General features: G+C 39.5%; 1 protein-coding gene across 1 annotated transcript in view; it reads left to right on the top strand.

Annotated features, from left to right (window-relative positions):
• LOC128738192 (phosphatidylinositol 4-kinase beta) overlaps positions 1 to 23,789 on the top strand; it is a 210,631-nt gene that overhangs the window by 120,816 nt on the left and 66,026 nt on the right. The window contains exon 2 of the mRNA XM_053833127.1: positions 20,838 to 22,180. Within this exon, the coding sequence (XP_053689102.1) occupies positions 21,378 to 22,180 (803 nt within the window). The 5' untranslated portion in view covers positions 20,838 to 21,377. The remainder of the gene's footprint in view (positions 1 to 20,837; positions 22,181 to 23,789) is intronic.

Below are 23,789 nucleotides of genomic sequence, written 5' to 3' on the forward strand. Positions count from 1 at the left end.
TTGAACAGTTTGATGGTGCAGATTTTGGTATAGATTTTTGGAAAAGTACAGATGAAAAAGACTTTTTTCTCTTCCAGTACAAATGAATATGTGGCAACACTGCGTGACGGGGAAAACGTGCCAAACAGGTTAGAAAAAGTGCAAAAACGCGATATATGGGATGAAAAAAGAAAAACAAAGAAAAATTTTGACAAAAATAAAAAAAACGAGGTAAAAACGAAGGGTATTGGACAGAGAGAGAGTACAAAATAGAAAAGAAAACAATAAAAAAAGCGAGGAAAACGAGAAAGTAAATGAAGACAAGCTGGTCAGAAAAGGGTGAAAGCGAAAGACCCGAAAAAGAAAATCATATGATAGGAAAGGCGGAAAAACAGAAGGAGCAAATACGGGAGCAGCAAATGTTAAGAAACGAGAACAGAAAAACAGGAAAATAAAGACATAAAAGGAAAAGCACGTACGTAATAAAAGGGATAATGAAACAGACGGAGACGACAAAATAGGAAGAGTTAACCGGAGAGAAAACATAAAATAAAATTGGAAAAGAGGAAAAACGGATGAAAAAATATGAAAAACGAAAGAGAATACAAGAGAAAAGTCAGGCCTTAGAAGGGCAATAATCGGGACAGAAAAAGAAGAAAAAGTGGAAACACGCGAAGGAGCGAGAAGGAGAGAGACCGAGACAAAAACAGACGAAACTGGACAGAGAGGGCGAACAGAAGAGAAAAGAAAACGACGAAAACGAGAAAAAAATGAAAATAAATTGGACAAAACAAGAGGAAAATGAAAGAACCGAAAAGTATAAAAGAACGAGAAAGGAAAGGCGGAAAACGGGAGGAGAAAACACGGGAAAGTTGAGAAACGAGAACAGAAAAAGAGGAAAATAAACACAGAAAAGGAGGAAAAGCAATATATAATAAGAGGGATAATGAAACAGACGGAAACGAAAAAATAGAAGGAGTCAATTGGAGACAAAACATTAAACAAGACTGGAAAAGAGGGAAAACGAAAAAAAACTAAAAACGAAACAGAAAAAAGACTAAAATTAGGAATGAAAGAGACGGGACAGGAAAGGAAGATAAGGTGGAAAAACGAAGAAGGGTAAACGAGACAAATTGAGGAAAGTTGGAACCGAAAGTTAGCTTCGAGGTACGATGTTGGTCTAACCAACCAGGCTTCGTATGTTCGAATCTCGGCTAGGTGGTACTGCTAGATAGAGTCAGTAACTATCAGACTGTCCTGTACTCTGACAGCCGGCCAGTCTATAAAGAAGGGTCAAGTCTTAGAAAGACGTTTAAAACCAAGGATTTGCTTTTGGAACCGAAAAGCGATGAAAACGGGAAAGGAAAAAAGAGAAAACAAGGCAATGAAGGGAAAACGCAACAGAACACAAGAGAAACCAAAAGCGAAAACGGGAAAAGGAGGTTCAACGGAATATAAAAGGAAAACGAAGTGACAGGGGAAATTGGATAAGAAAATGTGACAGAAAAAAAAGAAAAGAAAAACAGGAATAACGGACCAAAAAAGTAAAACTGCAGTGAAGAATTTGATAAGACAGAGGAAAAAGGGAAAAAAGGAGCCCAAAACAGAATAAACGTGGCAGAAAGGAAATGGGGCGTCTAGAAGAGGAAAAACGAAACGGATGAAAACGAAAAACGAACAGGAAAGTAAAAAAAATGAATTATGATTCTTTATAATTCTTCAATAAGACAAAAACTGAAAAACAGAGGAAAAAGGTAAGATAAAAGACGGAGATCAGACAAGAAAAGTTTAAAAAATGTGTGTAAAATAACAGGAAAAACAGGACTGAAAATAAGAAAAACTGGGACAGCAAAAAAGGATAACGGAACAATGAATCAGAAAGCACGGGACCGAAAAAAGAAAACGGAAGGAAAAAGAAGAACAGTACGAGCAAAAACTAAGAAATGTACCGTTAACCGAAACGAAAAGTACGGACCAAAAAGGGGAAAACGGGGTTGGATAAGAGAAAAAAAGGAACAAAAAAGTAGTAAAACGTGTGAGAGAGTAAGACGAATTAATTTCAATTAAAACTTCGTGTTTAATTTCGTGTCCATGTCTAAATTGAAGTCTAATTCACTGTCCAATGTCAAGTTCAATGTCTAATCCAATTGTATACCAGATTTTAAGCTCTATTTCAGGTCCAATTTATTTCCAATTTTAAGTCAAATTGAAACTTTGGTATCTAGTCCGATTTCTTGTACGATTTGAATTCCAATTTCAATTCTAATTTCAAATAGTATTCAACGTCCAATCCAATTTAAATCCAATTTACATGCAATTTCAATTTCAAGTTTGAGTTCCATAGTAGCTTAATTTGAAATCGAATTTCATGCCATTCATGCCATTTATTTTAAATCCAATTTGAAGTCCAATTTCAAGTCTCCCTGCGATAAAACTGAACCTTGACGTGGTGTAGGGCTTTATTAGTTACAGTAAATGAACAGCGGTTACGTTTACTTCTGAATTCTGAATGTGGGTATATATCAAAATACTTTTATGATTTCAAGTGGAACTCGGAGTAAAAATTTACCAAATGTGAAGCTCGAGGGTTGGGAGGCGGATGCGACTCTATATTTTAAAGCTTCTGTCGACTGCCGCGAAGGTCCAGGTCATGCTGCGCTCAATTTACTTTGCAGACCTGTCTTGGGATAGTGCTCAAATGCTGGGGATGTAAGATGAAATTTGCCCTGATAAGTTGATAGCCACTAACGGTCCGAAATTTGTTTTTCTATTGGTTCGTTCTTGGTTGTTTGTGTGGGAAAATTGATAGCGTGCGCGCGGTTGAGGACCGGCGTTTGGTGGGGCTAACGAATCTTCCATTTCTTCACTGTACTCATTTTACAACTCAAGTAGTACAGGACAAAGCACATTTACAAATTCGATCTATTTTTCTTATCATCATCATCATCATCATCATCATCATCATCATCACTTTAAAATATGACATTACGGTCTTTGGCAGAGAGATCTCCGAGTCAGTTTGTGGAGTCCGCGCAGGACCGGAACGCCTCCGCCTGCGGGAAGCCTGTCTCGTCAGGTAAAACTGATGTTTGAGGTCTCCCTGACACTTTGTTGACATCACAAAAGGGCCCGGCGCAGAGTTTTATACGCTATTAAACGACCAACTAGATAACCCGGAAAAAAGGAAAAAAAATTGAAGTCTAATTTCAAGTCTATTTCAATTCGAATTTAAAGTAAAATTACATGTCCTTTTTTAAATGAAAACTTCAAATTCTCTTTAGAGTCCGATTTATTGTTGGAGTCCAGTTTTTTTTTCGCTTAATCACCTAGTGTGTCCAAAGAGGGGAGCGGTTATTGCAAGTTGACTGTGACTGCGTGAATGCTTACGCTTTCTGCATTCAACTTGCGACTTAAAAAAAGACCATTTGAATGGTTTTTGAATGCGAGCACATCCTAATTTATAAGAAAAAAAACCGTTTATGCCAATTCACATTATTGTCTTTTGCTTATATCTCTGGAAAGATTGGACTATAAGACAGAAAATATTTTACAGTATACAATATTAAGTTTTTCTTGACAGTGCTGTCAAATTTTCAGTTTTTCTCCTGATTAAGAAAATATTAGTCTTATAGTAGCAACAAACAAGGTAGCGTCAGCAGTCATACGAACAACTGTAAAGTTTACTTATACCAAGGAACAAAAATGCCTAGTTTGATAAAAAACGGTTCAGCCGTTTCGGAGTTATGGCAGAACATACGTAACAGTTAGATTCTGTTTTAATTGCGTTCAGACTATGTCAAGCTTTTACATTTCAAGTTTATCTGGACATTAATTTGAACTGGTTCAACTTTACTTCGACGCAGAATGTGAATACCAGTTTTACTGGGTCTACTGGGTTTACTGGGTCAGTTGCGTTAAACGCAATATTTTATTTCACTCAAGGATGCCAGCAGATATTTACGATTAATGCAAGATAATAGCAACGCATGTTGTTTTTCACAGAAGACAAAAACTTTGGTCGATAACTCTAAAACGCACGTTACTAAAACTAGTGCGAATGCAAACGATAAAAAAGCAATTTCTCGCCATAAGGAAGTAGTTAGAGTGCTTCAGTATTTATGACAGTTTGAATATTTCTCACAGCCAAAACACATTTTAAGTCCTCTTTGCTGTTTAATGTTCATAAAATTATCGACCGAATGTGAGCTCGAATAGTACGTCTGCCTGAATGCAGCGAGAGAGCCCACTGCCGGGACAGCTTATGCCAGCTACCAGATTCCAACATCAACAACCAACAGTATGCAACCCTCATCATCGTCAACAACAACAACAACATCAGCATCATCATCACAGTCGAGGGCAGTGTGCGCTGTGCTGCTCCTGCTGTCTGTGGTAAAGTAAAATGCATCGAGCCAGAAACATCGTTTCTACACGCCGAATCATCATCATCCATTCGTTAGGTAAACATGCACATACATAAATTTCAATTTTTCGATGCAAAACCAACAAAAACCGGCCCCTACTCTCTTCCTTGTCGATCGTGTTGCCAGCAGTAGAGGGAGAGAGGACGTGAAGCAATACTGGATCAACGAACTCTCGCATCGCGGAGCATTTCTTGTGCAGCTCGTTTAGGTTTGATTCCTTTTTCTCCTCGCAGTAAAAGCTGGCTGTTATTATTTTTTTTTTGTTTTGAGTAATATTTCACTAGCACTAACACTGACTGTGTTGATGTTTGCGGTCCGTTTTTTGCCACTTTCTTACCTCCACGGTCCACTATGCAGCAGCGGCGCGCGAGAAAAGGATTGGCTGCATTTGCTCGAGTGCCATCAGCAGCTGCATCGCATCGTTCACAGGCCAGCTTAGAGCAGGCGGGTGAAACCGTTCACCAAAAGCGGTTGTGTTTTGCTTTTTTACACTCAGCAAAAGAGTGTGGCACCTCCAGTTGAACCCGGTTGTCTCAGGATGGCAGCACAGTCAGTCGGCGGAGTAATCTGGCGCGGGCTGGCCTCACACGGAAGCTAATGAATAAATAGCTGCTCTCTGCGGCGACACAGCTGGATGCACTTTTGCCACACAAACGGAATAGTCCCGACAACGAAATAAACGTTATTAAAATTCAGATTTTTTGTTTGCCTTAATGACGCTTCGTTATTTTGAACAAGCGGCTTTTATCATGATTAATTTTTCATTTTCTTTTTTTGTTTGTTTTGCCATAATTGGATTTTCCATTTTTTCGAGTGGGTACTAGACTCGGGTCGAACATAAAATTTCGACTGAAGAAACAAACCAAAAGTGGCCAAAAAGTGTCCAAAGCACTTGTGCTTGATTGATAATCGAACCTCTGTCCTTGAGTTCAGTACATTGCCCAAAAGAACCTGTTGAGTACTTCTAGATCTTAAAGTTGTTTTATAAGTCAAACACATTTGTCGAATTATGATGGTATTTAAAACTTAATAGTTTTCTTCGTTTCATGTTGCTCAATCATCGTACTTTGAATATTTTAACATTAAGTGTGAAGATTCTCATGAGAAAAGTTTATGAACACTCTGAAATGCACCCCACAGTGCAAATCATATCTACATGAATTTTATCAAATGAATTTTTAAAATTAAATTATCGAGACAATTCGAGATCTGTATAAAAGGGAAAACGATTCCCCAAGAAAAGTTAAATGGGCCAATTTTTGGACGCGAGTAGAATTTATTCCCAAAACCCATTTACGTAGTGTCGAGATACTGTTCACAACACTTCATTTCTTCCCCCGACCTACCGGTCGGCGTTGCGGAACCGTTCTCTCTTGCATGCAGGCAGGGTCCAGGGCGGACGCATCGTGCCATGAAAAATGCACTCCATCTGGGGTACCGTGTTTCATCGTATCTCAGTGACAGCTATTCTACACCATTTTTTCCTCCATCTTGCTCCCGTTGTAACTTCTTGCATTCGCGCTGACTGCATCCGTATGTGGAAAACCGCACCCAGCCAGCCGACGAAGGAAGACCCACGATGCACCCGACCCGAGCGCTGCCGGTGGCTTGAATTTTGTGTATTATTATTTATTTTCTCCAGTCAAAGTTCATTTTATGGAGTTCCCTCCCCCGAAGCATCCTCTCTCGCCTCTGTGCTGTCGAGTCGACGAATGCCATCATCAGCATCTTCGTCATCATCGTTACCGAGACACCATCCAGGAGCGTCACGCATCTCATAAACACATAAAAAAAGGGGAAAAGTTTATATGCAACATGTAAGTAAGGAAAAACTCAACCTTTTAATCTCTCCGTAACGGTTTCTCCTGTTTCAATATACACTGATGCCTTTCTTATTTTATGATTTACGATCGACTCGACAAGAAAGCCTCCCTCTTCAGTTCAGAAAGAAACTTGAGGCATTTTATCGACATGTTAACCTTTTGAGTGGCATAAAACTATACAATGGGGAACTTTCTTTGAACACTGCTCAGATTCGATGCAGTTTTTTTTTCATATTGCAAGCACCTCAGCATCTACGGTAGCTGTAGCAAATGTGTCTTCTGAGGTTTCGATTTCTCAAACGAGCATCACTCTATGCATGTAAATATCTCTTTCTACCAGTTGTTTAAAAGTTCTCAGCTCATGCTACAATTTGCTATAAAATTTAATGTTGCACTAAACCCACAAACAACGCGTCGTAAGACGTGTGTGTTATCCTGCAATCCTGATGAATCCGTATCTTGCATGACGTCAAACCACGGATTGTTGGATCAACAGCTTCCGTTTGCTCGTAACAGCACGTGAGCTTTCCTCCTTCAGGAAAAATGCTCCCACGCCCCATCAAGTATAGACAACCACATGCCGAAAAATTGGGTCACGCCTAATCTATAGAGCACACTCCAAAGCAACCACCAACAAAAGGCATGCCCTGCTGCCTCTTTCACCCAGAAAAGGAAAACCAGAGCGTGGAATTCGAAAAAAGGAGCCTTAACGAGGTCGACAGCAGCCGCGACGACGACGACGATGACGGCGGTTTGAGCACAATTTTTTATTTTCACCATCCGGTCTAACAGCTTTTTCTGTTGAGAGCTTCATCTGCAAATATGCAGACACAGCCTCACTCACACCGAGCCACACGCGTATGTATGCTTGCCTAGCTCTAGACCGCGTGCGGTAGGATTTTCTCAGTACGCATGTCCTGGTGGAATGTAATTCTATTCGGTTGGTGTGGAACATGGAACAACATGATGAAAGTGGCTGGATGGGTGGCTAGCAGCCCAGACACAAAGCCACCGTAAATCGTTGGCGGGCTTGGATCATCATGGTCTTTACTACCGACAGCGGGAAAGCACACCGGTTGTGTTACGTAATAGGCTGGATCATTCATATGGGGATATGTTGTCCGTCTGCCCATTGATGTCAGCTATGAAATCTGGAGTATTAATTTAGGCTTTTTTGGTTCGGACGTACCACGATTTACAAATTCAAGTTACGAATCTAGATGAGTCTATGAGTGTATGAAACTGATGAAAAACTGAACTGAGTTAATATGAAGAATTTTATCACAATGCTCCCTAGCAGAGAAAAGGTTATTTGTAAGTAGTTGGATTGCACAATCTTACAGAACTGTCAAAATGAACACACCTATCAAACGATAGAAAGATAAGAGAAGTTTTTGAAATAAGCAAACAATGAAAAGACTTCCCTTGGAGTTTCCTGGAAAAAACGTTTACGATGATCTAGAAAAAACGATCGACAGCAAGGATTTGGACCCATCGTCGAAAACTTTGTTTAAAACTGGAAACTCAGTTTAACTTTGGCGTTACTGCTGTTAACCTAGTAGAGTTGTACTTGAAGAATCGAGCCCAAACCATGTTCTGTGCGAGATCAACAGTCCGGAGTGGGCTTTTCAACATCTGGAGTTCCTCAAGGCTCGGTGCTCGGACCTTTGCTTTTTTTTGTAAAGTGTAGGAGCGTTTGGTGACAAGAATGGATGAAACTGGGAAATTTCAAAATGAGGCCAAAAATCTATTGGGTCGTTCAATGGCAGGTGGGTCTCCACCTCCGATTGGTACCCGAGTGTTTTCACAATTAAACTACAGCCGCACCCCACAACCGACTGGAAACTCGGTACTTGGAATGTCCGAGTTCTTCATGAACCACTGACTTGTTTGCTCGAGCTATATCGACTCCGGAGAAGCGAGTTCCGTGCAGTAGACCCTATTGTAGGCACTTCTTTCAAGTACCACGTCTACTACAGTGCACAGTAGTCCAAAAGTGCGAAAAGTGGAACTTTTTTCCTAGTGTCTCTTGTTTTCATTTTATTATTTATGGTCTTCAGCACATTTGTTCGTATGAATATCCCCCTTAATCTAAAACTGTCAAAAGTTAGTCATCGCTTACTATAATGAAAATAAAAAAACTTTTTTGTGTTACGAAATATAGACATATTTTCTTCGACAAAGTTGTGAAGATTGTAAAAACAAGCAGCTTGGCTGAAGAAATAAAATATCTATCTTTATCGAGTGCTGAATTATAGGTCATATTCTTTAAAACTTCATTACAAATTGGTTTTTCATACTTAGCTTTTGTTAGTTGCATTTTACAAGCATACAATGTTCTAGGCAATTATCGAAACTCTCAAAATACACGTTTTTGCAGAAGACTGCAAATCTTTTGAACCTTTACTTGGCAAGTTATCGCATATTCAAACTTTAAATTTCCATAGCTTCACGAGCCCATGGGGTAAAATGGGGCAAGCGGATTATTGAAATCAGCGCTTTATCTTAAAGCTCAAGTCGAGTATTATAAACGCTTGTCCCCAACCACCCAAATGAGTGAACGGCAAGCATACGTTTTATGTGTTTTGCGTTCGCGAAAAGCTCGATAAACGTTCATTTTTTCTGTGTTCGTAGATAGACACATTGTTTCTTCGGCAAAGTTATAGAAAATATAAAGATAAACAATTTTGCTAAAGAAATGACATTTCTATCTCTATCTAGTGCAGAGCTGTAGAGCATTTTCTTTAGAAATTATTAAAAATAAGTTTTTCATATTTAGTGTATGTTGGTTGTATTTTACAAGAGTATATGATTCTAGGCGATTATTGAAAGACTCAAAACACATGTTTTTGCAGAGTGTTGCACATCTCTAGGACCTTTCCTTACAAAGTTATCACTTATTTGAGCTTTATTTTTCCTTAGCTTCACGAGCCAAAAGCGATAACATTGTAAGGAAAGATCCTAGAGGTTTGCAATCTTCTGCAAAAACGTGTATTTTGAGAGCTTCGATAATTGCCTAGAACATTGTATGCTTGTAAAATGCAACTAACAAAAGCTAAGTATGAAAAACCAATTTTTAAAGAAGTTTTAAAAAATATGCCCTATAGTTCAGCACTCGATAAAGATAGAAATATTATTTCTTCAGCAAAGTTGCTTATTTTTACAATATTTACAACTTTGCCGAAGAAACTATGTCTATATTTCGTAACACAAAACAGTTATTTTTTTATTTTCATTACAGTAAGCAATGACAAACTTTTGACAGTTTTAGATTAAAGGGGATATTCATACGAAAAAAAGCGCTGAAGACCATAAGTGATAAAATGAAAACAAAACACACTTGGAAAAAAGTTCCACTTTTCGCCCTTTTGGACCACTGTGCAGTGGCGGTAGAAAGGCCAAAAAAAAATTTACTCCATTTTAAAAGCCCTGTTCTTCTTCTTTACAGAACCGGGCCATTTGTTAGTTGTTTCAAAGCAAATTTATCAAATATCACATGATTTAGATCTCAAGGTTTGCTCAAAATTCAACTTTTTTTGAACCTGTTAGGCCCCTTGACGAACGAGGGGTCCACTATTTTGAGGTATCAAAAGTGTAATTCTTAATTTTTTCAACTATTTTCAACCAATTAAGCGCAAAAGTTTCAATATTTGAACACCTCGTGTCAGTTTTTGCCCCGTTTCAGCGAGAATTACTCAGAGAACTTATCAAAGTGGACCTGGAGAAGTGGAGTAGAAAGACGGAGTTATTTTCCCTATCTACAAGAAAGGCGATGAGCTCGATTGTAAGAACTACCGAGCGATCGCTATTCTAAATACCGTCTACAAAGTGCTTTCCCAAGTAATCTTCCATCGACTGTCACTACTGTTCATTGATTTCAAAGCCGCATATGATAGTGTAAACCGACAAGACCTATGGAAAATCGTGGATGAAAACGGTTTATCGAGGAAGGTTACTATACTTATCATAGCTACGATGGATAGGATCGAGTGCTGTGTGAGCTGGGAGAACATTTGAGGTGGTGGAAGATAAGTACACCAGATTAAACGAAGTATATATTTGCGGGCGGAACCAAGTTCCGCTTAGGCAGTACCGTGGTAAAGTAATTGATGAGGATGAATTTAATGTGGTCGACGTGTTCGGAATCTTGGCGAGGTGGCAAGACTGGGTGGAGCGAGATATGGCGACCACTGGGTGCCCGCGGAATTGAAGTCAAGCTGTAACGGTGTTAATAGAAGGAATTTCGTTATGCAGGCCTTGTTATACGACCTAAACGAAAATAAGTAAATACAACTTACAAACTCATCATCTGTTTGTGGACTATAAGGCGGAGTACGATTTAGTCAAACGAAACGAGCTCTGGCGTGTGGCAACGATGTAAGCCGCAAAGTAAAACTACGAATTGCAGCCGCGAATCGGATTTTCAACGGATTACGTAGCTGGGTGAATTTTCGCAGTTTGGAAATTTGCTCAATGCTCTACAGAACCCGAATGGTGGCCCTTTACGGACATGAATCATGGACGCCAAAGGAAGCTGATCGACGAGTGCTTGGAGTTCTGCGCGTAAAACTCTACGATCAATGCTTGGTGTCAAAATAAAAAAATGGAGTTTGACGCAGACGCATGAATCACAAGCGTATCAAGTATACAAATTTTTTAGTGCTGATACACTAAAATCTCCGTTCATTCTACGAGATTTCGTTTCACGTCCACTTTTTTACGTCCAAAATTTGAATTAACGTCCTCTCGTTTTACGTCCAAAATGTAAATTAACGTCGTCGTCAAAAATCGTTAGGCAGTTTTAGAAAATTCAAAATAACTTCTTTTCTTTTACGTCCAAAATTTGAATTAACGTCCACTCGTTTTACGTCCAAAATTTGAATTAACGTCCTCTTTTTTGCGACCGATTTTTTCGACGTCCCCCTAATAGTGAACGTAAACCGGGATTCGACTGCATAGTGAAGGTAGTATACGGTGGGCTGGGCACGTGCCCAGAATGCCCGAGAATAGCGCTGGTGATCGAGGGAAGGATTGGAGGATCATAACTCGTTCGGCGTAGGATCGATAACGGATCGTCGCCACTGTAGTAAAGTAAGTGAAAGTAGGCAGCCGGTTTGCTCAAGTCACGAAAATGATCTTCTGCATTCGGCATTGTGCTACCATAAAATAAAGACGAAGAGGTCGACTATGACCCAAACCTTTTATGCTTTTTCTGAAAAGCTAAAAATCTTTTCCATGGCATATATATTCAGATATATATATAATTAAAGTAATTAGGTTTAACCACACCTTTAGGAAATACAACGTGTTTGTTTTAACTGAAAGGAGACTTCTAACTTACGCCTCCAGACAATAAATAAATGAATGAAACGGTTATTTCTGTATGCGAAAACAAACATAGCTAGCAATCAGTGCAAATTGTTTTTCGCAATTCTTTCATTCTACTAATCATATGGCAGCACCTTTTATTACGTTTAACGTTGTCTGAACCTAACACAATAACGCGCATTATTTTCAGTAAAAGTCAGAAAACAAACAGAGCCACTTGAGAACAAGTTTTAGGTCTCGTAATACTTGATATAATGAACTATTTTTGAATTGCTGCTGCAATTGAATAAAATACGCCTACTTTAGTCTTTTTATTTATACTGCGAAATCAATTATTGTACATTATAACATTAAAGTTGCTTGCAGCTGTTGGATTTTTATCTTTGGAAAGGGCGTAGTCCTGTTTCTGACCAATAAACGTGAATGACTTCAATTACGAGAAACAACCGTTTCTTTTAAGAGAAAAGAAATTACTATCTCATTTCAAATTACGTAACAGTAATTGTAAACCTTCCCTCAATAAATCTTACAGATTTTGTCACACAACTGCCTCTCGGTGAGTACACGATTTAAAGGCCTTTGAAATGACGATTTTAGTAGGGTGTGTCGGTGTTAACGGGTACCACTCAAGACTTCACGTTGTTGTTTTTTTTTACGGCAGCCGAAAAGTGGAAGGCAAATTTTCTTTCACTGATGCATTGTCGTATTAAAGTCATACACCCAATACTCTCTTAAGCAATAAAGCGTCTTAACGGACTGAATGACTGCGCATTTGCTGTGCTTTGACGACGGAAAGGATCGGTTTTGCGGAACCAAGCAACGACCAGGGACAGGGAAAAAAATTGTTGCCTTTCACATACGTAACGCTAAATCATGCTGCTGCTGGTGCTGCTTAATTATTGCACAAGAAATTGTACTTTCCTCCGCTGATTTATGCTTTTGTTTTGTCTCTTTCTCGCTCTCTACCCGCCCCACGCCCCGTCCGTCTTTGACTCCTTCTCACTCTAGTCTTGCTCTAGTCCACTCGTTGTTGTTAGCCTTTCATCGCTGGCTGGCTGGCAGGTAACTTTCTGTTTTATCACAGACACGTTGCATAAAGGCACTTTCCTTTTTCGCGACTTTTCAACCGTTTTCAGTCGTTCCCAATTTATCAAGAATGCTTATTTTCTAAGAGGTAAAATTAAATTCCAAATCACTGCCACTCCATTCGTTAACAAACTCTGAAAAAAAAAGTGATTTAAAAAGTAATCCGTAACACTGTAACGACTCCTGGTCGTAAGTTCTGGCGGGATTTCTATGTGTGTTGTGATTTAACTTCCCGTGAAGAAAACAATCGGAACACATTTCTCAGCCCGTCAGAACTTGTTAGAGTAGGAATGGTTGGAACGAACCTCACCCTCTCGTCTCAGCTTGTTTCTAATCTTAATTTTACGATTATGCCATTAGTTGCTGCTGCTGCTGCTGCTGCTGCTACGGGTCGTTGTTGGAAACTAATTTGAAATTTAAAATGTTTCTCTTTCCGTTCGGTCATCAAACTACTACGTTGTTGCATTCTGTGCTTAGTTCGACCGGCCAGCTGGCTGGGTTCTGCTATAGCAAATGTCGGAATAGGAAATCTTAGACTTCAGCTTGACACGAAAGCTAGCGGAATATATTACCGGAGGTCTTTGACACCGTATCGTGACAACACGGATAAACTGATGGGCAAATGAGCATGATGGTTTGAATCTCCGTATTTTATGCGTGCGATAATAAAATAAATTAAAACGACTCGCTTTGACTCCGTTTGGAACCCTGGTGGGAAAATTATAGCCCATTTTAGGCACTTTTTGTCAGTTGTTGGATGGTGGTTGAAACGTTTACTTTGGTGTAGATTACATCAGTTTTTGGTCAACTTTTTTAATATTTACTCCAGCATGGCATTGGAATTGTCAACATCATGTATCCAGAGACATGTCTCTGGATAATTCTCCAATGTTCGTTCATAAATTCAGCTAAACAGAGAAAAAACAACTTTGATGCAGGTGGAATTATCCGCTTATTTTTATTTCCACGCTATCATTTAATTACATCATCTGCCAGGGAACTCGTTCTCCGCTTTTTCCATCTATCGGATTTGTTTTACTGCCGCTGAAATCTCGCGACTGTCATTTCAATCCGACCGACTCTTCTGCAGGCGGATGGAGCAGGGCATTTTTCAGAATCGTCGTACAAATTGGGTGGAAAGGTCTTATTTAGGATTTCATGAAAAATGGAATAGGACTAGAAATTAGAGTTGAGATTGGACTAGTTTGGCCTTGAAGTTTTATTTTAAATTAAACTGGCAATAATTGTCAGGTCAATTGTTCGATTTGAAATTGGACTTAAATTTGGAGTATAATTTGGATTGGAAGTTTTATTTGGAACTAGCTGACCCGACAAACTTCGTATTGCCACAAATTAACCTGTGTTGTACATAAATCATGAATCTCGGATGATCTTTGTCACTTCTCGAGTTTTGCAAGCCCCCCAGTGGGCGGCGCTTTCGACGGCGGGTCACCGGCAACACTCGCGACCGGCACGTCCTGAATGATCTAGTGTTACTATAGATAGTTTTTGTGGTCTTGTTATTGATTAATGTTTTATGGAAGAGTCTCGAATTTCTCGAGTTGGATTAGTTTTTGAGTTTCGCAAAAATTTCTGTTTTATTTGTATGAGAGTCCATATCCCCCTACCACAGGGGTGAGAGGTCTCTAACTATCATAAAATAAATTCAAGACTCAAAAATCTCCTACATGCTAAATTTGGTTCCATTTGCTTGATTAGTACTCAAATTATAAGGAAATTTGTATTTCATTTGTATGGGAGCCCACCCTCTTAAAAGGGAAAGGGGTCGTAATACACCACAGAAAAAAAATTCTGCCATCTAAAACTCTCACATGCCAAATTTGGTTCCATTTGCTTGATTAGTTCTAAAGTTATGAGCAAATTTGTATTTCGTTTGAATGGGAGCCCCCCCCCCTCCTAAAAAGGTAAGAAGTCCTAATTCATCATGGGAAAAATGGTTGCCTCCAAAAACACCCACATGCCAAATATGGTTCCATTTGCTTGATTAGTTCTCGAATTATGAGGAAATTTGTATTTCATTTGTGTAGAAGCCCCCCCTCTTGAAGTGTGGAAGGATCCTAATTCACCGTAGAAAATATTTTTGCCTCCAAAAACCTCCACATGCCGAATTTGGTTCTATTTGCTTGATTAGTTCTCGAGTTATGGGGAAATTTGTATTTCATTTGTATTGGAGCCCCCCCTCCTAATGTGGTAAGAGGTCCTAATTCATCACAGAAAAAATTCTTGCCTCCAAAAACACCTACACGCCAAATTTGGTTCCATTTGCTGGATTAGTTCTCGAGTTATGAGGAAATTTGTATTTCGTTTGTATAGGACCCCCCTCCTAAAGTGGGGAGGGGTCCCAATTCATCATTGAAAAAAAAATTGTCTCCAAAAACACACACATGCCAAATTTGGTTCAATTCGCTTGATTAGTTCTCGAGTTATGAGGAAATTTGTATTTCATTTGTACAGGAGCCCCTCCTCTTAAAGTGGGGATGGGTCCCAATTCACCATAGAAAATTTTCTTGCTCTCGAAAACCTTCACATGCCAAATTTGGTTGCATTTGCTTGATTAGTTCTCGAGTTATGAGGAAATTTGTATGGAAGTCCCCCCTCTTAAAGGGGAGAGGAGTTATAATTCCTCTTATAAAGAGGGGAGGGGTCTCAATTCACCATAGAATAAATTCTTGTCACCAAAAAAACACCCACATGCCAAATGTTGTTCTATTTGCTTGATTAGTTCTCGAGTTAGGAGGAAATTTGTATTTCATTTGTACAGGAGCCCCCCCTCTTAGAGTGGGGAGGGGTCCTAATTCACCGTAGAAAATTTTCTTGCCCTCGAAAACCTTCACATGCCAAAGTTGGTTCCATTTGCTTGATTAGTTCTCGAGTTATGAGGAAATTTGTATGGAAGCCCCCCCCTCTTAAAGAGGAGAGGAGTTACAATTCCCCTTATAAAGAGGGAGGGGTCTCAATTTACCATAGAATAAATTCTTGTCACCGAAAACACCCACATGCCAAATTTGGTTCTATTTGCTTGATTAGTTCTCGAGTTATGAGGAAATTTGTATTTCATTTGTATAGGAGCCCCCCCTCCTAATGTGGGGAGAGGTTCTTATTCAGCATAGAAAATATTCTTGCCTCCAAAAACACCTACATGCCAAATTTGGTTCCATTTGCTGGATTAGCTCTCGAGTTATAAGGAAATTTGTATTTCGTTTGTATAGGAGCCCCCCCCCCTCTTAAAGTGGGGAGGGGTCCCAATGCATCATAGATAAAAAATTTGTCTTCAAAAACACACACATGCCAAATTTGGTTCCATTTGCTTGATTAGTTCTCGAGTTATGAGGAAATTGGTATTTCATTTGTACAGGAGCCCCCCCTCTTAAAGTGAGGAGGGGTCCTAATTCAACATAGAAAATTTTCTTGCCCTCGAAAACCTTCACATGCCAAATTTGGTTCCATTTGCTTGATTAGTTCTCGAGTTATGAGGAAATTTGTATGGAAACCCCCCGTCTTAAAGGGGAGAGGAGTTATAATTCCCCTTACAAAGACGGGAGGGGTCTCAAATTACCCTAGAATAAATTCTTGTCACCGAAAACACCCACATGCCAAATTTGGTTCTATTTGCTTGATTAGTTCTCGAGTTATGCAGAAATTTGTGTATCATTTGTATGGGAGCCCCCCCTCTTAGTGGGGGGAGGGGTCTCTAACCATCACTAAAACCTTTCCTGGCCCCAAAAACCTCTACATGCAAATTTTCACGCCGATTGGTTCAGTAGTTTTTGATTCTATAAGGAACACAGGACAGACAGACAGACAGACAGACAGACAGAAATCCTTCTTTATAGGTATAGATTATTTAAACATGAAATCGGACTTAAACGAGAATTTGAAGTTTTTTCTAATTGGATTTGAAATTGAAATTGGATACGAAATGAAATTTAAATTTAAAATTATGCTTGAAATTGGACTTAAAATCGGGCATGCCATTGGATCTTGTCATCCTTCTCATTTTGCGGCGTCATATCATCCGTTTTTATTTCTTTTCTATCAGGTCTATTCGCTTTTGGCTCCCTTTTTTCCCTTTGCTCTTTTATTTGCCGTTTTCTTGTCAGTTTTACCTTTTTCTTTTGTTCATTTTTCTTGTTTTTTGTCCCATTCACTCATTCTATTCCCATTCCCAATTTGTTCCATCTTTTTCTTTTTACTCGTTTCCTCTCGGTTCTCTATTTTCTCCCTCGCCATTTTTCATTTCCCTTTTGGTTTGTCTTGTGATGTACCCACTTTCCTCTACTTGTCTCGTTTTTTCTCTTTTCACTCTCAGTTTTCGTTTTTTCCACTCGCTGTTTTCTCTTTCTCTTCTTTTTCTGCTCAGTTTTACGTCCTCTACAGTCCTGATTTTCCTCTTGTTGTTCTCTTCCACTTTACCGCATTTTCAGGCCCGTTTTTCCTCTTACCAGTCTTGTTTTTTGTTTTCTGATCCGTTAGCTCTTCTTCTATTTTGTTTTTGTTTTCGTCTATTCCTTTCATCCTCTTATTATGTCCTGTTTTTTTTTTCTTTTTTTTCTATCTTTCATTGTTTTCTGTTCATTCTTCTCTTTTTCTGTTCTTGCTCCTGTATATTTTCTCTGTTTTTCCATTTTTGTTACATTTTTCTTCTTTTCTGCACCGTTTTCCTAGTTTTTCCTAGTGCTCTCACTTTTTTCTTTTTCCTTTTTTCTCTCGTTTTTCTGTTCGCCTGTTCCATGTTTTCTGACCCATTTCTCCTTATTCGATTGCTGTCCCATTTTTTTCATTCTCAGTCTTGTTTTCCCCTTGTTTTTCATTAAATTTTCTTTCCCATTTTCCGTTTCTCATTTCGTTTTTGTAACACTATCATATTTCCTTCTCATTTTTCGTCTTCATCTGTTCCGTTTTTCCTCTGTTTCTTTTCTGTCACATTTATTTTATGTTGGTTCGTTTTTTCCCTTCTACTCACCGGTTTTCCTTTTTTCCAGTTTTACCTATTTCTCTGGTCCCTTTTTCTTTTCTTTTCCTGTCCCATTTTGACCTATCTTTCTCCTTTTATATCCCCTCTAACCACTTTTTCCCGTTTTCCTCGTTTCTTCTATCGGTTTTCTCATTCCTCCCTCACTGCTCTTCTGTCCCCTTTGGTTTCTAGTGTCTTACTTACTTACTTACTTACTTACTTACTTACTTACTTATGTGTCCATGTCCGCCAGTACGGCAGAACAAAGAGATGAAATCAGAGATCTCCACTGCTGACGGTTACCCGCCATGGCTTTTACCTGTCGCCAAGACAGGTTCTCGTCTACAGCCCGGATGTCGTTGGCTAAGCTCCGTCGCCATGAGTCTCTGGGTCTGCCTCTTCAACGCTGTCTTTGTGGACAATTTCTATTGTCTTGTGACGCGTTTTTTCTGTTTTGTATTCTTTTCCTTCTTTTTCTTTCTCGTTTTTCCATCTTTTCTGCCACGTTTTTTTCTTTTTCTGTTCTCTCTTTCCTCTATTTGTCTAGTTTTCTTTTTCTTCTTTCTTGTTTTTCCTCTTTTTTCCTGTCCCGCTTAACGCTTTTCACAGTCCTGTTCATTTATCACTTTATCAAACTCGTTATTTGATTTCTGTCCCCTCTATTCTCTATTCTATTTTTTTGTTTTTGTCTGTTACTTTTATCCTCTCATTATGTACCGCTTTTCGTCCTTTTCTGGCAGGTTCTGTTTTTCGTTTCATCCCGGTTGTTCTCCATTTTCATTTTTTTCTCTCTCCATTCTGCTCTTTTTCTGTTCTCGTGTTTCAATTTTCCTGCTCCCTTGGGACTCCTGGGATAAACCCTTTCTATTCCATTTTTTCTCTTCGTTCGCATTTCCTTCTTTATCGTATCATTCTCTTGGTTCTGTTGTCTTTGTCTTTTCTTTATTTTCCTCCCGTTTTTCTTTTTTTACTGTCACGCATTTTCTGAGTAATTGTCCCAATTTTTTTCGTTTCCTGTTCAAGGTTTTCTTATTTTCAATCTTAGATTTCCTCTTGTTTTCCACTCATTTTTCTGTAATTAATATCTTTCTCGTTTATTCTTTTTCGTTTCCATTTTCGCTATTAACACTTTGTCTTTGTCTGACCCTTTTTTCCTCTGTTAGATTAAATACACATCCTTCTTTTCTATCAAGTTTATTCTTTGCCCTCCAGTTTTCCTTTTTTTTTGTTTTCCGGTTTTCGTGTGTTTCCTTTCAGTTTTTCCTTTTCATTTGTTCGTTTTTATTGTTTTTTTTTCTTCTTTTTATGTCCCATTTACCAATACTATACTCCTTTTATCCCACCTTTCTCCTTTTATATCTTATTTGACCACTGTTTCCCGTTTCCTCCTTTTCCTGTATCGGCTTCCATTTTTCTTCCTCGCTGTTCTTCTTTTCCTTTGTGGTTTCTCTTGTTTTCTGACTCCTTTTCCCTCTATTTGTCTCGTTTTGCTTCTTTTTCTCTCCTCTTTTTACTATCCGTTGTTTTCTCTTTCTTTTCTTTTCCCGTCTTATTTTACGCCCTTTACAATCCTGATTTTCCTCTTGTTTTTCTTTTTTCTGTTCCGTTTTTCATCTTTTTTCTTTCGTGTTACCGCGTTTTCAGGCCCGTTTTTCCTTTTAACTAGTCTTGTATTTTGTTTTCGTCTAGTAAACTCTTTTTCTTTTGTTTTTTCGTCTGTTCCGTTCCTCTTTTATTATGTCCTATTTTTCCTCCTTTTCTGCCAGGTTCTGTGTTTCATTTTATCAGGTTTGTTTTCCGTTTTTTCATTTTTTCTCATATGCTGCTCTCGTTTTCTTCCTTTTCATCCCTTTTTTCTCCTTTTATTCTCCTTTTTTGTTCCGTTTTTTCTTCTTTTCTGTTCAGTTGGTTCTAATTTTCTTTATCGTTTTACCTTTCTCTCATTTTCTTTTTTTCTCTTACGTTATCAATCTTTTTCCGTCCAGTCTCTTCTTTTTTTGCCTTGTTTTCCTTTTCTCTCTCGTTTTCTTTTTTTCAGTTTCTTTCTCTTTTACGTCCCGTTTTACTCCTATTCTGTCGTGATTTTTTTTTTTGGTTTTTTTTCACATGCCAGGTTTTACTTTCTCTGTTGGGTTTTTGATTTGATTTGATTTGAAATCAGTGTTGAGCTTGAATTTGGAATTTGAAATTAATCTCAAATTAGGCCCGAATCTAAACTTGAAATTTTATTAATAATTGGTCTTAACTCTTAAAATTGGAACTATTTTTAGTAATTTACTTATACGCCAATATAGTGGCAGATTGAATTAAAAACAGCGGACTTCTGGGTTACAGAAATTATGCTGTTTTATATTCAATTTCAAACAGAAGGTGAGGCACGTGTCTCAGTGTGCCCCAGTCTGGGCTCGTCAATGGCGGGTGGGATAGGCTGTTCCATTTCAGTGTTCTCAAGAAGGTTTTAACGAGTTTGGCAACGTGACGCCGAGCGTTGTCATGTAGTAAAATTACTTGTTCGTGCCTCTGTTCGTATTGTGGTTGTTTTTCGCACCTTTCTCCGTTTAATTGACTTAATAATGTTCTCAATGATATTTTTTTGATTGCTGAAAATATTTGCTTACATTTTCAACTAATAATTTTTATTTCAAGAGTTAGGAATACTTCTATTAACCGAGTCCGAGAAAATCGGAAAAGTCCTTTAGCTAAGAAATTTCTTTTTCTCTTTCACCCCGACCTGTACGATAATTTTGAAAAATGCCCAGCAGCCATTTATTGTGGCGTTGGCTAACAACAACGTTGTATACTGGATGGCGAGGTATCTTTGTTGCCTCGTTAAACATAAAACGTTGTCCACCTTTCGAGTGGCTGTTGTAAATTGAAACGCAACAGAACGTGCAGAATATCGCGTCTCATTCCACAGCCAACATTTTCAATCGCTAATGGTGCGCACAAGTTTATTCAAAGTTGGACCGGCTATCGATAGCCGCTATTAAACCGAACGATCCCGATAGAACGAACGGTTATTGTTGACACTTACCACGGCACCAGTCGGTCGGTTGGCACCGGCCGTCGTGTGCCACACATGGCATGGGTAGTACCACAACAGAATGCACCCGGCTCGGCCCGGTCAGTCAGTCAGTTCTTTATCAAAGTCACAATCGTTCGTTGCGCAAAATTTTTCCCGTGCACACATTTCTTACCAAAGTTTCTGTTCTTTACTTGCAGGTGGTGGCCATTGGAAGCTTTTCATTAAAGCACGCTGTGAGAACACCGTCGACGGCAGGCAGCTGGCTTTTGAATCGGAAAAATCAGCATGCCCTTCTCCGTCTGACCACATCGTCGCGCACCGTGTTCCGTAGTCGATCAGAACTAACGCTGCCTGCTGAAATGGCCCGTTGCATCGTGGCTACTCAAACAGGTTCCCCCAGAAGCAACAGCAGCAGCAGCAGCAGCGACAGGACGATTACTCGCCGCAGAAGGATGTCGGATTTCAAGCTGAGCCGCAGTGAGCATGATTTGTGAGTTGAGTGCAGTGCGACTAGGACACCCGCTTGAAACGACAACGACGTCGACGATGATGAGGATAATCCTCTAGGTTAGATTGATGGTTTCCTCCAGCAAAGAAGAAAAAGCATTGAGAGTTTTTGTGAGTATTCGCGGTTCAGAAAACAAGCTAAAAGTTATAAGTTCAATGTGAAAAAGTGCCAACCTGTGTCAGTTTCATGATATTTGTGTTCTTCCGGCTGAGATAACGGTGAGGGGAAGATGAATTCCGTATTTTCCGCATTCAAATCTTCCGGCAAACATGACGGCAAGCAAAAGTCGTCGGGTGGCAAGAAGATGGCTCAGGATCCGCCCAATAGCTATGAGAAGTTGCGGCATATACGGGAAATTAGCGGCAACAAGATGAATAACCTGGTCGTATTGGATCCGGTCGAAACGAACGGCGGATTAGCAGTGCCGTCGCCCTGTGCCACCACGCCAGTGCAGAGTCCTTCCAGCGAAAAAAGTTTAGATCTGGAAGATCTCGGCGAGGACCAGGTGGATCGGGCAATAATTGAAACAACTGTGGAAAACGGTACGGACCAGTCGCAACTACCTTCTGTCGCAGCGCCGACAGCAACCGCAAAGGCTGACACATCGAGTGATAGTTTAACTGATAGTGTAGTAGTGAGCAAGCCCCCGTCGGGAGCAGCAGCTGTGGCGGCTGCCGCAGCCTCCACAGTGACTCCAGCAGCAACAACGATCAATGGCAGTGGTTCGGGAGTTGCCAATTTTGCCGTCCCTGCCGTTCCATCATCAACCATTCCGACCAGCAGCAACAACAGTAGCAATCAGTGGAATGTCGTCAGTGCGAGCGCTCGCTTCCACAAACCGAGGCTCAGCTTGAGCAGCAGCCTTGGGCTAACCGGTAGTAGCAGCAGTAGTGGTGGCGGCAGTGGCAGTAACGCGATGCCTTCGGTGCACGGACGTACCGGCGGGAATGGCACAACGGGCAGCGGCCCGGGCGGAATGCCACAGAAAACCAGACTGTCGACGCACCAAAGAAATCTTAGCTTAGACTTTAGGTGAGTGATGAATTTTTTTTATATTTGATAATTTATTGTTTAAGGATCCAAAATTTCTAATTGAGTTATGGATTTCCGAATTTCGAATGAACTACCGATCAATTTTAAACTGAGTTATGACCGAAAAACTTACGATTAACGACAATACATGATTGGTCGTCGGGTTTGTGGTTGTAACTCAAGAACGAAAAATAATGATATCGTGAAAATTTCTCCAGTAAAAATCAGTGATTAAAACAGAAATATTTCGAATATTTTGCATGGGATAGAACATAGTTTTTTCCACCATCAAGAAGCACCATCACTCTGTCGATGCTCTGAGAGAAATAATCATCGTTTTGACATGCTACATTGTTATTTGAAATGCAACAGCTTCAATACCTGGGTTCGATGGAAGACTAAATCAACAGAACGAATAGTATTTTTAATCACAAAAAGTGTTCCTCCCTAAGTGGAAGTTTGATCGAGACAAATAATATCAAAATAGCGTAAGTTTAGACCGACATTAGAAAGGACGCTTGGATCGGAACTTTGAATTACAACAGTAGGGAACTGTATGACTTAGTTGCCTACAGTTCATAACCCGCGGTAATGCTTCCCTTTTCAAACGATACTGTATGGAATTACCCACAACCAAGTACCTTTACTGCTTAAACATTAGACTCCTGAAACCTGTCGATCCCACTTTCCAGCAAGTCTTTGACTGGCAGACCCGGTTCGGTGCCAACACCGTCAATATTCGCTACGCAAACAGGTACTCTCGCCTAATAAAATGCTCATAGCCAACAATCTAATTTGCCATCTTAAACTTATTGACAGAATTTTCTTGTTTGTTCTGGCGAATATTTAAAATTTCGTTGACAGTTGGATATCGGTTTTACAGATCTCCAGTCGATCCTTGCTGATAAAGCTTAACACATAAATCCTGTTCTTGCGAATATGATCAACCTGTCCTAGGTACTTCAAAAAGAAGGGATGAACTGGAACCAAGTGACAAGAAGCGTGCCCCTTACGGAACAAAGCGCATCAAGAACAGCAGTGACCTTGATGACGGATTAGTCTAAAAACCACATGGTTTGGTATCGAAGGTTCGCGAAGGTAAACTTCACGTACAGCACTAAGTTGAGCCAAAGCCGTACAAAAACGGATCAGGTTCATTCCATAACAACCGTAACGGAATCACTCGTATCTTGCGGCGCAGCAAAAACAAAACACGTCCATCTCAGACAAATACTCTGTACGGAATGATACATCACCTTGGTGCATAACAACCGTCAGCTTTATTAGTTTTACCTTGCTTTCCATATTCACTTTTCCTAGCTTATTTATATGTCAAAATACGACAGATAATTCAAAACAAATGATGTTGCCTTAAAAATAATTTTCAGATTTATGTTTTTAACAGATTTAGAATTGTTTTGGTCCATCTGAACAACTTTCTCGAAGGCGGAATGATTTATCTGGACAAATTTACCGAAGATAGAAAACGTTTGTCAAACCATTTAAAACAAAGACGCTATCTGATTAGTAATGTGAAAATTGAACTGATTGCCATTAAAATTTTGCCTTTTTAAAAAACTTTTCTGAAGACAGTTGTGGTTTATATGAG

The sequence above is a fragment of the Sabethes cyaneus genome, chromosome 2, assembly GCF_943734655.1.
Source record: "Sabethes cyaneus chromosome 2, idSabCyanKW18_F2, whole genome shotgun sequence".
Classification (NCBI taxonomy): Eukaryota; Metazoa; Arthropoda; class Insecta; order Diptera; family Culicidae; genus Sabethes; species Sabethes cyaneus.